Raw genomic sequence first — 15783 nt, 5'->3', positions numbered from 1 at the left:
TGGTTCAGAAAGAACTTAGGCTTTGAATGTGAGTTTTAAAAGAGCAGACGGCCTGATAAATAGTTAAACAGTGGGCGTTATTATACCTCTACTGGTTTTTTGGTGAGTTCTTGCAAAGGCTATGGTTTTTGTTTGCTAGACCTCTGTGTGTCCCTCTAATCTAGCCACCATTTTTTTAATGCTTTGTTGCTTGCTGTCTGCTCTTTAGTGCCCCTTCTATGATTAACCATTTATTTTGGTTTTGCCCCATTCTTATTGAATGTTGTGGGAGATTTTTAAATATGTTAATTACATAAGAGAAGAGGATTATTAGAGCATACATGCATAAAATCCATCCATGTTCTGCCCGGTTTTTAGCAATTAACTGAGCATCTTGAGGTTATTTTTGTCAAATAATTGAATGATATATGGATGATAATTGATTTTATGTAAATAGATCGTGGATTAAATGATGCAATATATAATAAATGGTTGTCCGCATCCAAATGGATGATGGATATCTAATTATCCATTTAAAACCCATTTAACTAACACATACCTAATTCTATTTTTTCGTTTTCCATCTATATTTCCTTTGGCTGAAGAAGGAGGATTTAAAGCTTGCAAAGTATCTAATCTTTAAATTTGAACAAAATTGTCCTTCTTCTTGCTATTTTAGTAAGAATTTAATCTTTAAATTCGACAATTTGAGAAAAAATTATGAAGGATTTTGTGAAGAAAAACCTACTTCTTTTTTTCCCTTTTTTTGAGCCGAAGGTATGAAATTCCTGCATTAGCTTTATTCTTCTTCCTACCCTATGTACAGGCATTCAGTTTCAAACAATAAATAATAGCTACAAACTTGAATTCAATAGAATATAAGGAAAAACACACACTACTGTGTTTTTGATTGCACTTTATTGACACCTTATTTATATCCATTGATTTATTTGTGTCATCAACTTATTTTTTAATCATCTTTTTATCTCACGTATATCACATCAAAAAAGTGTTACAGTATTTTCTTTAAAAAATTATCCCAAATAATCTCCTATCCAAACATTTAGAATTTATATTTGTTTGGATAGGATATTATTTGAAATATTATTTGGAATAATTACAGTAGCATTTTTTCTGATGTGATGTATGTGAGATAAAAAGATAATTAGAAAGATAAAAAGCTGTATTGAAAATTGTAATGATGACGTCAGCAAATATAGTTGACCAAATAATCTACTGTCCAAACAAACCCCATGTCTTCCTTCAATTCAATTCGTTGGTTTTTTTTTTTTCTTTTTTTTGCCACATTTCTTCTAATCAGATTAGCATTAACTCTCTCTATTCTCTAGAAATACCTGGCATATTAGTATTCCAAACTTGACACTTACGTCAGTTCCTAAGGGACGAAGCATACGATCAAGGAGACTTAGGGATGTAGCCAATTTCGAAATTCTAATGCAAATAATCTAGCATCATCAATTGACTCATAATTTTTATTTATATGAGTATTGATTAAGTTGGTTTATCTGGGTCACAATAGCAAAACCTACCAGTCAAAACTCAAAACAAGAAACGGTTTAGGCTTTTGCATCCCAACGACCATCGGTCAAGTATAAACAATGGATCATCTGCTGATATGCTCCAAAGCAAACCGTAATTACCCTGTACTAGCCACAGATTTCGTCTTGTGTTCTAGAACCTAAATTGAAAAGGACCATTTCTTTGAGAATTTAAACTAGTGCTCGGAAATTTATCTCCAAATGAAGGCCAAAACTCACACAATTGTGCTAAGCTCGCGTAATTATCCTGGCTAGTGGCTAATCCCAACCAAAACCATTAAAAAAATTGTTGTAAAACACCCCAAAAAAAAAAAAAAAAAAAGCAGAGAGAGAGAGAGAGAGAGAGAGTCAAAAAACGAAAACTAGAAGGCATAGACTCACTTGAAAAAAATAAAGAGAGAGAGACTTGTAATGCAATTCAAATCTACCCGGATCCTGAAATTCCGGACTATCCACAACCGACCACACACCAAAGTCCACGTAACGGAAGACAATGAAAAGTTGAAAACTACCAAACAGAAAATCCACACATTTCATCCCAAAAAAGTCAAATTCTAATTAGCCCTTTATTTTTCTCAAATTTCTCTCTCTCTCTATTTTGTTTCTACTTCTTCTTGATCTCTATCCGGAACAAATTAATTGCGTCATTCCTTTTTTGACATAGCTATCGATTGTACACGTGTTTCTGTATTTTTTGTTAAATCGTCAGTGGTGATCGGAGAGAATGGCGTCGACGGAGCACTTGGTGACCGGCGGCGGAGGAGGAGGAGGAGGAGGCCCGAGGTACGTGCAAGTGCAATCGGAGCCGCTGCCGATGATGATGTCATCATTCTTCTCCTTTCATCATCATCACGGAGCCGAGTCAGCTCGAATTTTCGATGAGTTGCCTAAGGCTACTATTATTCAGGTGTCCCGCCCCGATGCTGCCGATATTAGCCCTATTATGCTCACTTATACAATTGAATTCCAATACAAACAGGTATGATTTCACCTTGCCTCGCTTGCTGCCAATATTAGTTTATTTTTTGTTTGTTTCAATATATCAGGTAGAAATTTGTTTAATGGAGAAGTTGCTACTTTGAGTTTTATAGAAGAGACTAGAACATAAACAGATTGCTTATAGAGTGATGCTGGAATCAGCTCAAGTTTGGATTTTTGAGAACTGGATATGAATGGAAGTTTGTTCATTTATACCTGAGCTAGGAATCAGAGTGAGGTGAGGAGTGTTGGCTTTGACAGGGAACGCCAAAAGGGTGAACTTAGAGTTCTTGTAGACGAGGTAAAAACTGGGGCTTTTTCGGATTTGAAATTGAGTGAGTTTGGGTTTTTGGACGTAATTAAACTAAATTTAGTTGTTAATTTAGGATGTTGTTTGACTGAAAATGAATTTTAGGAGTTATATTGTTGTTGTGACAGTTATTGCTACCTTGCACATATTTGGTTTTAATTATGGGCAGTATGTGAATTTTGATGGATTGTGCGAATTTTGGTAGTCTACAATTATCAATTAAAATTGGTGACAGGGGACGAAAAGATTGGTAGCCTATTTGGGTACCTTTCGTTACCGTCAGTTCCACCTAAAAAAAATATTAATACTTGAATTGGTTGAATGGTAGCTTCAATATTCCAATAGTGTTTTTCCCCCCATAGGTTAGGAGGTTAGTAATTGATTGGATTCTGCTGGACTAATACTTATTCTTTCTTCAGTTCAAGTGGCAGTTAGTCAAGAAAGCTTCACAAGTATTCTATTTACATTTTGCGTTGAAGAAAAGGGCATTTATTGAGGAAATTCATGAAAAGCAGGAGCAGGTATGCTTAGATTCATTTGCTTCGGTGTGCATTTTTGCAGTTTATTTTTAGGAGGTTGGTTTGTTTGATCAAACTGTTGCACCTTTTACTCATGTTGAATCTGTGGTGGAATGCTGATGTGTTTCTTATGGATGCGTAAATGTGAAGGTCAGAGAATGGCTTCAAAATTTAGGAATAGGAGATCATACACCGGTTATACAGGATGATGAAGAAGCTGAAGATGAGACCATTCCTCTGCGTAATGATGAAAGTGTCAAAAACAGGTGAATCTTGAGATTATATTGCTTATTGTGAAAGGGGAGTAAGTGTTACATACTGCGAGTAGCATCATAATTTGTATGATTCTTACAGGTAGTTTTTTGTTCAGAGATGTTCCGTCAAGTGCTGCCCTGCCAATTATTCGGCCTGCCCTAGGACGGCAGAATTCAATGTCTGACAGATCAAAAGTAGCAATGCAAGGCTACTTGAATCACTTTCTTGGGAACATGGATATAGTGAATTCACGGGAGGTATGCAAAGTCTTACTCTAGAATTTTTGTTTTAGATTTGCTTGCAAGATAGTGTAGCAACTTTTGTTACAACCTAATAATTAGCACACTTTGTTTTCTTTAATGTTCATATTTTCATCCTTCGAATTTAGCAACTAACAGAAAGAGTGTTTTCTATGCATGTGTGCTTGCACCAAGAGCATGAGTCAGTAGCTTGACCCGGTAAATGAGTTACCTTGTTTCTTAAGTTGCCTTGAATTAAATAAGCACCTAGAGAGATTTTACCTGATATTCGGCAACTACTTCAACCCTTCATGTTACATATACAAATTCGGTAGGGAAAATTTTCACAAGCACATACTTCCATGTTATCATGTGTATGAAATTCTCGCACATCTCTTTCACCAAAGAATAATTGACCATGGAATATCTGTGTGGTGGAATAGTAACTAACCCGTAATAGCACTAGGAGATTGCGATTGTTAGTCAAGATATCGTTGCTTTGATTTGTTTTAAGCTGAACTGTGTATTTAGGCTACAACTCTTATGCAGCTAATGTTTCCATTTTTTGAAAATTAAGTTGAATTCATGTTTTGGCTACTCCAGATTTCTTTCTCGGTATTTTTCTGTCTTTCACATTTCCCAATTATATGGCAGGTTTGCAGATTTTTGGAAGTCTCCAGGTTGTCCTTTTTACCAGAGTATGGTCCTAAGCTAAAAGAAGATTATGTCATGGTGAAGCACTTACCAAAAATCCCAAGTGATGATGAACATCAAGGCTGTTGTTCATGTCAGTGGTTCAGCTGCTGCAAAGACAATTGGCAGAAGGTAATTATCTTCGCTGGATAATCTACCATGAATCTCTCGTTCTGTTTTTTCTGATTTTTGGGGATAATGAAAATTGCATACTACTTGAGAATTCCTCTTCTCATATTTGGATCCATTACTGTTTTCAACTACTGCATGACATTGACTGGTGACCTTTCAATTTTTAGTTGCTACAAGATCATTGTTGCTTTGCTTTGCTTTTATTTCATGATGACTTTGGTTGGAGAATCTAAGAGGTCAGTGCTTGGGGTAGTTAGAATTTTGAGTTTCCTTGCATCCTGCTTATGTGGTTCTTATTCAGAGAATTATTAGGTTTTGTTATTCCTAGTCTTTTCTCCCTTTTCTTCATATACAGGTTTCGCAACCTGATGAAAAAGGTAGGCTGTACTGGGTTTGCTTTTCTGTATCCCTTACTGCGTTCTTTTCGTCTTTTCATATTTTACAGCTTTCCTCGTTTGGTTCTCTCTTTACTGGAAAGTTTTTCTTGTGCATCCCTCAATATTGTGTCAACCATAATCTAAGCATTTTTACTGTGTGGCCTCAACTTGTCATAAAAAATCTGTTTGTATGTCCTCACTTGATTTTAAGCATTCTCAATTAGCTAACACCAGTCATGTGCTTGAATGCTGAAATTGTTAGAACCTGCTTTCAGCTATCTGGAGTTATGCTTTCAATATGCATAGTTTAGTTTCTAATTTAAATCTGGTCATGCTCCTAATACCTGTATTGTAGTATCTAATTTAGATTTACTCTACAAGAAATATCACAGTGTTGGAATTATATGCAGGTCTGGGCTGTACTCAAGCCTGGATTTCTGGCCTTCCTCAAAGATCCTTTTGATGCGCAACCTCTAGATATAATTGTATTTGATGTACTACCAGCATCAGATGGTAATGGAGATGGCCGTGTATCATTAGCAAAAGAAGTAAAGGATCACAATCCTTTGCGCCATTATTTCAGGGTAAGCTGTTTATGCATGTTTTTCTTGTAGAGGACCCATTCTATGTTGACACTCTTCCTGAAGCATTACATTCGGAGTCCAGTCCTGAAGTATAAAGTTTCTTGTTAGTCCTTAGAGCATCTTATGGGTCTCTAAAGATAACAAAGATTTGCATCTTGTTCCTGAGAAGGATGTCTTTGGGAGTGTGTCTGTAGCAGGGGCGGAGGGAAGGGGGGGGCCAGGGGGGGCAACCGCCCCCCCTCCAATTGTTAAAAAAAAAAATTTCTAAGTAAAAAAAATTTTATTATATTGTTTTGCCCCCCCAAATATTGATAAAAATTTTCACTTTGCCCCCCCCTCCAATTGTTATAAAAAAATTTCTAAGTAAAAATTTTTTTATTATATTGTTTTGCCCCCCCCCTCCCTCCCCCCAAAAAAATATTGATAAAAATTTTCACTTTGCCCCCCTCTCAAGGACCCAAACAATAATATTTGAAAGTTATTTGGACTTGGTCCAAATAACAGAGACTCGCCCCCCCTAATTGCAATTCCTAGCTCCGCCACTGGTCTGTAGACAATCAATTTTCAATAAATAAATAAATAAAAACCTGTAAATGAATATAAAGAGGATTAGGATTCTAATTTTCCTTGAATTCTTGATTGTTGGAGACGGAATATTTTAGTTAAAGATACGGATAATGGGTTTACTGATCTAAGCGTTTAGGTTTCATGATTGAATTAAAAAAGGGACCGGGGATGATGCATTCATAGGAACAAATAGATATGGTTAAATGGAGTGATAGCATTATATGTTCTAGTGTCATAGTGCATCAGTATAATCAAAATGAAAATTTCAGGGTTAAGGCCACCTATTTGAAGAGAGATAATTTGGGCAAGTAAGGAGCTGTATTGAAATTGCTAATGATTTAGTCAACTAAGAAATAAAATGTTGACCTGAATTTGAACGAAATAAATGTTACAAAAAGTGAACAATCATAATTGTGTTAAATTAGAGAAAACTTGTTGAGATGGTTGGAGATCTGCAAAGAATATTTATGCTACTATTCCTGAAAGGATGTAGAAGGAGAAGAAGAAGGTCAATACCCAAGCAAGTCATTGTGGAAATGAAGCAACTCTAAAGGTTCATGGGTTGGGGGCCCTTTGGGTTTTTAATAAAAACCTATTCCTTTCCCAACTTTTCCACATCTCAGTGGAATATTTGGTACCATGCTTTGATGAGAATAACAAGAAAAAGCATCGTGATCTGAAGGAAGTTTGTAGCATAGACTTGTATTACCTTGCCTCTAGCTTCCTAGTCCCAGTTAAAATGATGAGTGATTGGTTTTCATCCAAGGTCAGCATTGCTATTTGTAAGAAGTTGCACTTTTTCTGAAGTTATTATGATGTTATTAAAGGTATCTTGTGGAATCCGGTGCATCAAGGTCAGAACCAAGGCCAATGCTAAAGTCAAAGATTGGGTTGCTGCAATTAATGATGCTGGTCTTAGGCCACCTGAGGGTTGGTGTCACCCTCACCGTTTTGGATCTTTTGCTCCTCCTCGGGGATTGACAGAAGATGGTAGTCAGGCTCAGTGGTTTGTAGATGGTCGGGTGGCATTTGAAGCGATTGCTTTGGCAATTGAGGATGCAAAATCAGAGGTCAAAGCTTTAGTTTCACCTTCACAGATAATATTCTTCACTTTTTATTATATGAGCAAGTAGAATATGAATAGAAGTTTCCTGCAGATATTTATTTGTGGTTGGTGGCTCTGCCCAGAACTCTACCTGCGGCGGCCTTTTGATGCTCATGCATCCTCTCGGCTTGATGCTTTACTAGAAATGAAAGCTAAGCAAGGTGTTCAGGTATATATGCCTGTACATATGATTTACTTGTTATATGTTTCATACATGCCAATACTTCTGAAGTTCTTTGAAGGAAACAATTGTGGCTTTCATGAAAATGTGGCTGCATCTGAACATGGCTTGTCCCTGCTTTTGTTATCCTAACTGTATGAACTTTAATTTTGGATTCTTGAATTTTCTTTTCCTGTAGATTTATATTCTTCTATACAAAGAGGTTGCCCTAGCTCTGAAAATTAACAGCGTCTACAGCAAGAAAAAGCTTCTTGGCATCCATGAGAATGTGAGAGTACTACGATATCCAGACCATTTTTCTACTGGTGTCTATTTATGGTATGCACCTTATTGTCAAAGCCAGTAGCTGTTTAAGTTTTCATACTCTTTTCCTACAGATATGGTACTTGATTATTGTTTTCACTCAGTGATGAAACAGAAATTTCTGTGGACTTACATCTGCTTATACATAGGTCGCACCATGAGAAAATTGTTATTGTTGACCACCATATTTGCTTTCTTGGAGGGCTTGACCTCTGCTTTGGTCGCTATGATTCATTTGATCACAAAGTGGGCGATTACCCTCCCTGCAATTGGCCTGGAAAGGACTATTACAACCCAAGGTGCTTTCCCCGTGTTTTCATTACAAGTTCATTTTAATCTTGTAGCTAACTATTTATCCTGATTTTAGAAGTCAATTTAGTCTCAGAATTATCTAGTGGGACATGATGGTCTGCTGCATTGGAACATCCATAAATTACTTGGTCTTAATGATCTTGAAGTAGTTCTAGTTGTTTGTTGCTATACCTGAGTGAGGATTGTTGTTGCAAAGAACAAGTAAAGATGGATACTTTACATTGTTTACTTTAAGTATGAATAATTTGGATCTGGAACTTTTCTGATGTCAATTTGCTTTTTGATGATAATGGATCTACAAATGTACCGACTCATTGTGTGATACATACATACATACACACACACACACACACATACAGTGATGAGATTGACTTTGTGGAGAGCTACAATCTGCATCGATTATGTCTAATAATTGCCTGTCCGATACCTAATAACAATTCAGGGAGTCGGAACCAAATTCATGGGAAGATACTATGAAAGATGAATTAGATCGGCAAAAGTATCCGCGTATGCCATGGCATGATGTCCACTGTGCTTTTTGGGGACCGCCTTGCCGTGATGTTGCTAGACATTTTGTTCAGCGTTGGAACTATGCAAAGGTTAATCTTGTTACAGTTTTAGGTATTCTCTGAATTTAAAAGCTTTGGTGATTTTATAGCTATATCATTTTTCAGAGGAATAAAGCTCCATATGAGGAGGCGATCCCACTCCTTATGCCACAGCATCACATGGTTATTCCCCACTACATGGGAATTAACAGAGACATTGATGATGAAATTAAGAATGATGGAAACATCCGTAAACGCACCAAAAAGCAAGAATCATTTTCGGCTCGATCATCCTGCCAGGATATCCCCTTACTCATGCCTCAAGAAGCAGATGGGCTCGATGCTTCAGAGGGGCAATTAAAATTAAATGGTTTAAGTAGGGAATATGGTTTCCATGATCAAGCAAGCAGGCCCAGCAAAAGTCCTTTCTCTTTCCGAAAGTCAAAAGTTGAACCAATTAATCCAGATATGCCAATGAAAGGTTTTGTAGATGATCTTGATGCCTCACATATGCTGCAGGAGTTGTCTTCCATGCAGCCTGGATTCAAGCCTTCAGGTAATGAATGGTGGGAAACACAGGATCGAAGTGGTCAAGTTGATCTGGCAGATGAAAGTGGACAAGTTGGTCCTCGTGTTTCATGTCGATGTCAGGTGAGATCTAAATGTCACAGTGCCCCAGTTCTTTCTGATCAAATGTTTATCCATGATGAGCTACTTGAGTTCATGTATACATCTAATTTTATTGATCATTGAAGATGTAGTGTTTAGGCCATGCAACTCTGGCTCAGGATTTTGTTTCTCTAGGTGGGGTTAGATATAATTTCTTTAGGAGGTTGAGGATCTCTATACTGAGTGACATGCGTGCATCCATATTGTATCCCATCAGTGTATGATATAAAAAGTGTTGGTGATTATTAAGTAGATTAGGTTCCTGTCCTAATAGATGGGCATGATTAGTAACTTTTCCCACTTGCTAGGAAGGATATATTACATATTAAGATCATGTTTTTGTTTCTGTATCATGTAACAAATAAACATTAGACATATTACTATTATAAGCGTGATTCATATGTTGATGTTCTCATGCTATCCTCCTATGTGGGATTCATAGTACGTTGTGTTTGGCTATATAAACAGAGCGGTGTGCTATAATCTCCAGGTTGTTTATGTCATTCTTTTTAGTGCAGTTGTGTCTGTTACTGGTTAATGAGCACAAAGTACACTTTGTTTAAGACTATTTAGGCTATGCTGGAATCTTTGCTTGTTCTACTTAACAAGTTCTTTTTGGGGGGCTTTGACCTACATAACTTTACTTGTAAGCAAATAGCGGTTATATATGCTACATGGGCTGAGGTAGAAGAACTGGTTCTGGTATGAGTATAGTTCACAATATTTAGCTTAAAACCTTTTCTTAGTGGGAGAATGTACTGTGATATCATATGAATTTCATTAAGATTGTTTTAATTGCTTACTTTTACATCATGTTACAATGGCTTGTCATTGCGGAGGTGGTGGAATGTGTTTTGTGGGTATATTGTGAAAAATGACCTGCAACTGTTTTTGGGCCTACAGCATCCCAAACATGAGCTTGTTTTAGAAGATTCTATGTAATATATCTGAGGATTATACTCTTTTAAAATTTTTTTCTTTTTTATGTTGGTTATTTAAATAACTACTGTCCTTTGATGCTTCCAAGTTTAGGTTATAAGGAGTGTCAGTCAATGGTCTGCTGGAACTAGCCAAATAGAGGAAAGCATTCACAGTGCTTACTGTTCTCTTATCGAGAAGGCAGAACACTTCATATATATTGAGGTATTCCTGTCCTTTATTAGTTTTAGTTGTGGTAATTTTTTTTTTTTTTTGATAATCAATGAATTAATTGTGTTAATCTAGGTAACTAATTTGGAGTAAATTTGGGCCAGTAGTTTCAGAAGGAAGGTAAATATTTTGAATGTGACTTTTCGTGCGGAGTGTTTAATATATTTGAGCAAGTCTTGGAAAATTGTGAAATATGGGAAGGTGGTATGGATGGGACTAAAGGCACAGCTAGAGGAGAATATAACTTGGAAAATAATATTGGAAAGGACCCTATGTGCCACTAGTGTCCTGTTTATAACTGGAACACTACCTTATCCTTGGTGACTGCTAAGAAACTGCCTATGCTCAACTTTCTACAGCATTCAATGGGATCTACATGTTATGTCTTGATAGCCATTCATTTAGCATTTTCTGAAGCTTCCCAGGTTTCAATTATTCAAAAGTGTCCTTTTCGTTCCTGTGATGGATAAGGCAATTGATCTCTGAAGTACAAGCTAATGTTAGTGTGGTTGCACTTGTCTGTCTTTTTTTCTTCTGCAAGTTTCATGGTCTGGTTTTGAGGAAGTTGGTTTTCCTTTTCTACAAGGGATATCTTTTGAAAGCGATTACCATGCCTGTGACAGGTCATTTGTTGAACATTCTTATTTTTTACTGAATAATTTTGTTGCTTTTTGATTTTGTATTATCAAATTTGCATTCAATTTTCTGATGCAATTGCCGTCAGTGTGAGTATTTGATCAGTCTTTTCTTGAGTGGTTTTCCATTTAAGGAGGCTAGGCATATTCTAAGCAGCTTTTAGTTTCTTGTCTGACATAAATTCCTGGAAACTTGTTCCAGAATCAATTCTTCATCTCAGGTCTTTCTGGAGACGAGATCATACGGAATCGTGTACTGGAAGCATTATACCAACGCATTATGCGAGCTTACAAGGAAAAGAAGTGTTTCAGAGTTATAATTGTCATACCACTTCTTCCAGGCTTCCAGGTACTATGCTTGGTTGTGTTCCCCTTGTCCAATATGAGTAATTTTTCTTTATTTATTTATTTTTTTCACTCTATATACTTTGGCAGGGTGGTGTGGATGATGGTGGCGCAGCATCTGTGAGAGCAATTATGCATTGGCAGTATCGAACAATATGCAGAGGACGTAATTCGATATTGGACAATCTTTATGATCACATCGGACCTCGAGTGCATGACTATATATCTTTCTATGGTCTTAGAGCTCATGGTAGACTTTTTGAAGGTGGTCCTGTGGCCTCCAGTCAGGTGACTGTGCAATTTCTTTTTTCAAGTTTTGTGTATTAAGAAGTCTCTTGCAAGCATCTGATTGCTAATTCTATGACCTTCTGATTGTTTAGTTGTTGATGGTATTTATGTGTAAATTTGACTCGTTTACGCACTTTACCGTTTAGGTGAGTGAACTGTCCATTTGTTAGTTATTAGACAGGCAGGACCTATCTTTAGTTGATTATTTAATAAGGATATGTTAGTTCGTTATTTGGTATACATTATATCTAAGTGTAGAAGTTTGCAAGTTGCATATTTGAAATTGGAAGAAATGCTAAGGTAGTCCCTTGTTATTTTTATTTAAGATTTTTACGCTAAAATATTATTTAATTTTGGTAACTTTGCATTGCTTTAACTGTACCCCTTGCAGCCGCAAAGACAACTCTCTTATTTATTTATTTATTGCTATCTGTCCCTTTATTTTCTTTTTTTTTAACTCTTTTTTTTAAACCCTGTACATTTTCACCTCCTTTCTCTTCCACACCTTGGCTCCTGTCCACCTTTCTGGGGTTGCCCCTATCTTCATTCTATCTTGATGCAGAGCCACTTTTATTCTTCCGAGCAGAATTATGCACGGTAGAAAACAGCAGCCCGTACTCAAATGAGTTGTTTGTTTGATTGATACTACACGTAGTAGTTACAGCTCATGAAGCCATGGAACTGCTTAGTATCTAAGAAGATGAAATTCATGGAAACATGTAATAGTCTGATGGTTACAGCACTTAAAAATAAATTTGTTGAATGTTTGGATAATTGCATTTCATTTCCACTACACTTGACTTGCAAAAGCAAATCAAGGGGATAAGAATTCACTGTTTCTATTCACTACAAGGTTCTCTTTTCTGCTTCTACAACATAAAATTGATGATGCTATTGGTGATTTTTTCATTTCTCTAGGTGTATGTACATAGCAAGATCATGATAGTTGACGATTGTATAACTCTAGTTGGATCTGCTAATATCAATGATAGAAGTTTGCTTGGCTCAAGGGACTCTGAGGTATATATTTTATTCCTTTTCTTTATCTGTGGATTTTTTATACAGATTTAGTTGAATGTTCGGGGTGGTTTACATTACTCTCTTATTCTATATCCATTCTCTTCAGTCTTTACTCATGGGTTCTTACTTGAGTTTGTTCCTTGTAGATTACAGGTGGTAAATTGCATCTTTATACCTCTGTAAAGGACTTGTACCTTGCTTATTCTGGTCACCAGGCATCACTGTATAATCATTTAAGCAGAGTGATTGATGTCAGCTGCTTCGTCTATTTTATTCAAAGAATAATGGAAAGCACATACTTTTCCTTTAGCTTTGTTAGAAAAGGAAGAATACTTCTTCTCTGAGTCAAATTTTTCTTGGTCTTCCTCTAGCAAGCATAAGTTCCTGAGCTTCTTAGCCATTTCTTAGCATCCCAATAATTATTATTTTTCACGTCGTTCAGCCCATTCTTTTTGTTCTTTATGCATAGAAGTTTGTTTGGTAAGCTATGCAAGCTTTGTCTCCTAGCTGATAAAATGCACATCTAAATACATCTTGGTATGGGTGTTGACTTGTATGTCATATTGCAGTACTCTGAACCTCAAAAAATTTGTTGAATCTTACTTCCACTTCATTACATAATTTGGGATTGCTTATCACTAGGAATTTGGTTCTGGTTCGCATTTTAAATTATGCCCCTGGTTGCTGACCAGCCATGTTACTTATGTTGTTTCAGATTGGTGTACTAGTTGAGGACAAAGAACTGTTTGATTCATTAATGGGAGGCAAGCCATGGAAGGCTGGGAAGTTTGCATCGAGCTTGCGGCTTTCTCTATGGTCTGAGCACCTTGGTCTTAGAGCTGGAGAGGTCAGTTTCCATCACCCTTTTGATACCGTGTGATAGTCATGTCTCTCGAAATCATTTCTTCTATGGAACTCCTTTTTTTCTTTTTTCTTTCCCCATTCTTTCTAGGAGGGGTATGCATAGCCAATTTATGTGTCATTCACAGAAAAGCAAGTAGAAAAGGACTAGGTAGAATTAATAGATGAAAGATTTCTAACCTCTGGCCTCTGCATCTGTCTTTCATCTTTTTCTGAGATGTGAGATTTGGGTGATAATTGGTTATCCTCTTTTAGGTCCATCAAATAAGAGATCCGGTGATTGATTCTACATATAAGGGAATATGGATGGCAACTGCCAAGGTAAAATGCCATTTTCAAGTACGTCGTCAATGAAATGTTTGCTCATCTTTGTCAGGATATGGTTGTTGCCCATTACTTCTATCTTGATTCTCAGTGTATAATTTTCTGTCTGCAATAATAAAGATGGGAGTTAAACTCCAGAGTATGATTTGATGGAAGAGTCATTTTTGTTACTTGAGCCAACAAGTTTGTAATCTTCTCGAATGTAAAAGAAAGAATTCACAATGAGTAAATCTTATATGCATTGACATCGTATACACTATCACGGTTGGATGTACGACACATGCAAAATTTGGGTTTCAAATTCAAATTCGGATTATGTGTCATGCATTTAATGGTGAAAGTGTATACACGGTCAGTGTATAGAAGATTAATCCATTCACAATGAGTAAATCTTATATACTGGCTTTTATTTACCTCCAACTAACTTCTCAATGTAATGAGTAAACTAACTTCTCACAATGAGTAAACTCATATGTGCTATGAGTTAGGGTTTGTAACACTGGCTTTTATTTACCTCCAACTAACTTCTCTGTGTAATGTGATTTTGCCAGACAAATACCATGATCTACCAAGATGTTTTTTCTTGTATACCCAATGATCTAATCCATTCCAGGTGCGTTCCTTCTTTCAAAGATTTGTTTTTCTTTTTGTTGTTGATTGTATAAAAATCTGTGTAAGCTTGCAGGGCTTCTCTCCGTCAATGCATGGTCTACTGGAAAGAAAAACTTGGCCAGGCAACCATTGATTTAGGAATAGCCCCAAATAAGCTCGAGTCTTATCAAGATGGGGATATTAAATGCACTGATCCCTTGGAGAGGTTAGAATCTGTTAGGGGGCATCTTGTTTCTTTCCCTTTGGATTTCATGTCCAAAGAAGATTTAAGACCTGTGTTCAATGAAAGCGAGTACTATGCATCATCTCAAGTTTTTCACTGAGCATCATCTTTATTAACTACGGCTTGTATATAGCTGAAAATTATCTTCCACGTGTCTTTAAGTATGGTGAGACATGCACCTCAGGCGGAGAGTACACACACAGAGGGAGCCCCCCAACCAGAGAGAGAGAGAGATGGAAAGGGGTGGTGGTTGACCAGAAACTTCAGTTCGAAGCAAGAAAATACAGCAAGAAAATGGAAGTTATATATAGGCGCTCTTTAGCGGGGCTCTTAATGTTCGAGGAAGTGGAAGTTATATACAAGTTTCTCTGCTTAATGTTTCTACATGTATATGAATGAAATTAAAGTTTCATGATTCACTCTGGTGTTCCTCAAGGCATTAGTCCATTGTTGACACCTGAACTATCATATCTGGTGGTCTACTTTGACAATAAGCGCCGGAGTTTGCCAGTTGCGGGAAGCACTTTCATTAAGATTTGCAGTTCTGTTCATAGAGGAGGATGAGGATCCAGTGACAGAGAAATGATTGTTTACCATCTCAACCGATAATATTCAGCACGATATCAGCAGGCACCGAAGATTTCTAAAGTCTTCATGGGGGTGATATTTTATGTACTTGAAAGATTCACAAAAATTTGTGCACAAGACTTCTCTGCAATATAGATTATAGAGCAATATGGTTCAACCAACCTCCCCTCACCCCTAAAAAAATAAAAACCGAAAAAAGGAACATTTCGGATAGACATTGATGAATTTTTTTTTTTTTTTTTTTGTATGGTTCCTGACACATTGATAACTTGTTGGCCATGTATCTCAAATTAACTTTTACATAAATTAGTTCCTATAAATGATGAACGTATATGTTCAGCAACGTCATGTTTCCCTTGGTCTATGACGCCTGGGCGGTGGAGAGTCTGGGCTACGTATGGTTAGTTTAGAAAGTGCCTTCAGATGCTC

General features: G+C 36.7%; 1 protein-coding gene across 2 annotated transcripts; it reads left to right on the top strand.

The window, feature by feature from the left end:
* The first annotated feature begins 1953 nt into the window (after nucleotides 1–1953).
* LOC113738076 (phospholipase D zeta 1-like) lies at nucleotides 1954–15697 on the top strand. Of its 2 annotated transcripts, none has more exons than XM_027265238.2 (20): nucleotides 1954–2517; nucleotides 3246–3347; nucleotides 3495–3610; nucleotides 3715–3856; nucleotides 4493–4663; nucleotides 5451–5624; nucleotides 7019–7261; nucleotides 7349–7465; nucleotides 7656–7795; nucleotides 7930–8079; nucleotides 8535–8691; nucleotides 8767–9291; nucleotides 10342–10452; nucleotides 11296–11442; nucleotides 11529–11726; nucleotides 12645–12746; nucleotides 13462–13593; nucleotides 13863–13928; nucleotides 14483–14544; nucleotides 14617–15697. In XM_027265238.2, exons 1-20 carry the CDS (start codon nucleotides 2263–2265, stop codon nucleotides 14864–14866), a joined length of 3360 nt encoding a protein of 1119 aa, XP_027121039.2. In that variant the 5' UTR covers nucleotides 1954–2262; the 3' UTR covers nucleotides 14867–15697. The 2 variants fall into 2 exon arrangements, with proteins under 2 accessions (XP_027121039.2, XP_027121040.2); XM_027265239.2 differs by having other exon boundaries at nucleotides 3699–3856.
* The last annotated feature ends 86 nt before the right edge of the window (nucleotides 15698–15783 follow it).

Source organism: Coffea arabica, chromosome 3e (assembly GCF_036785885.1).
Source record: "Coffea arabica cultivar ET-39 chromosome 3e, Coffea Arabica ET-39 HiFi, whole genome shotgun sequence".
NCBI lineage: Eukaryota > Viridiplantae > Streptophyta > Magnoliopsida > Gentianales > Rubiaceae > Coffea > Coffea arabica.
This window is presented reverse-complemented; position numbering and strand designations above follow the sequence as displayed.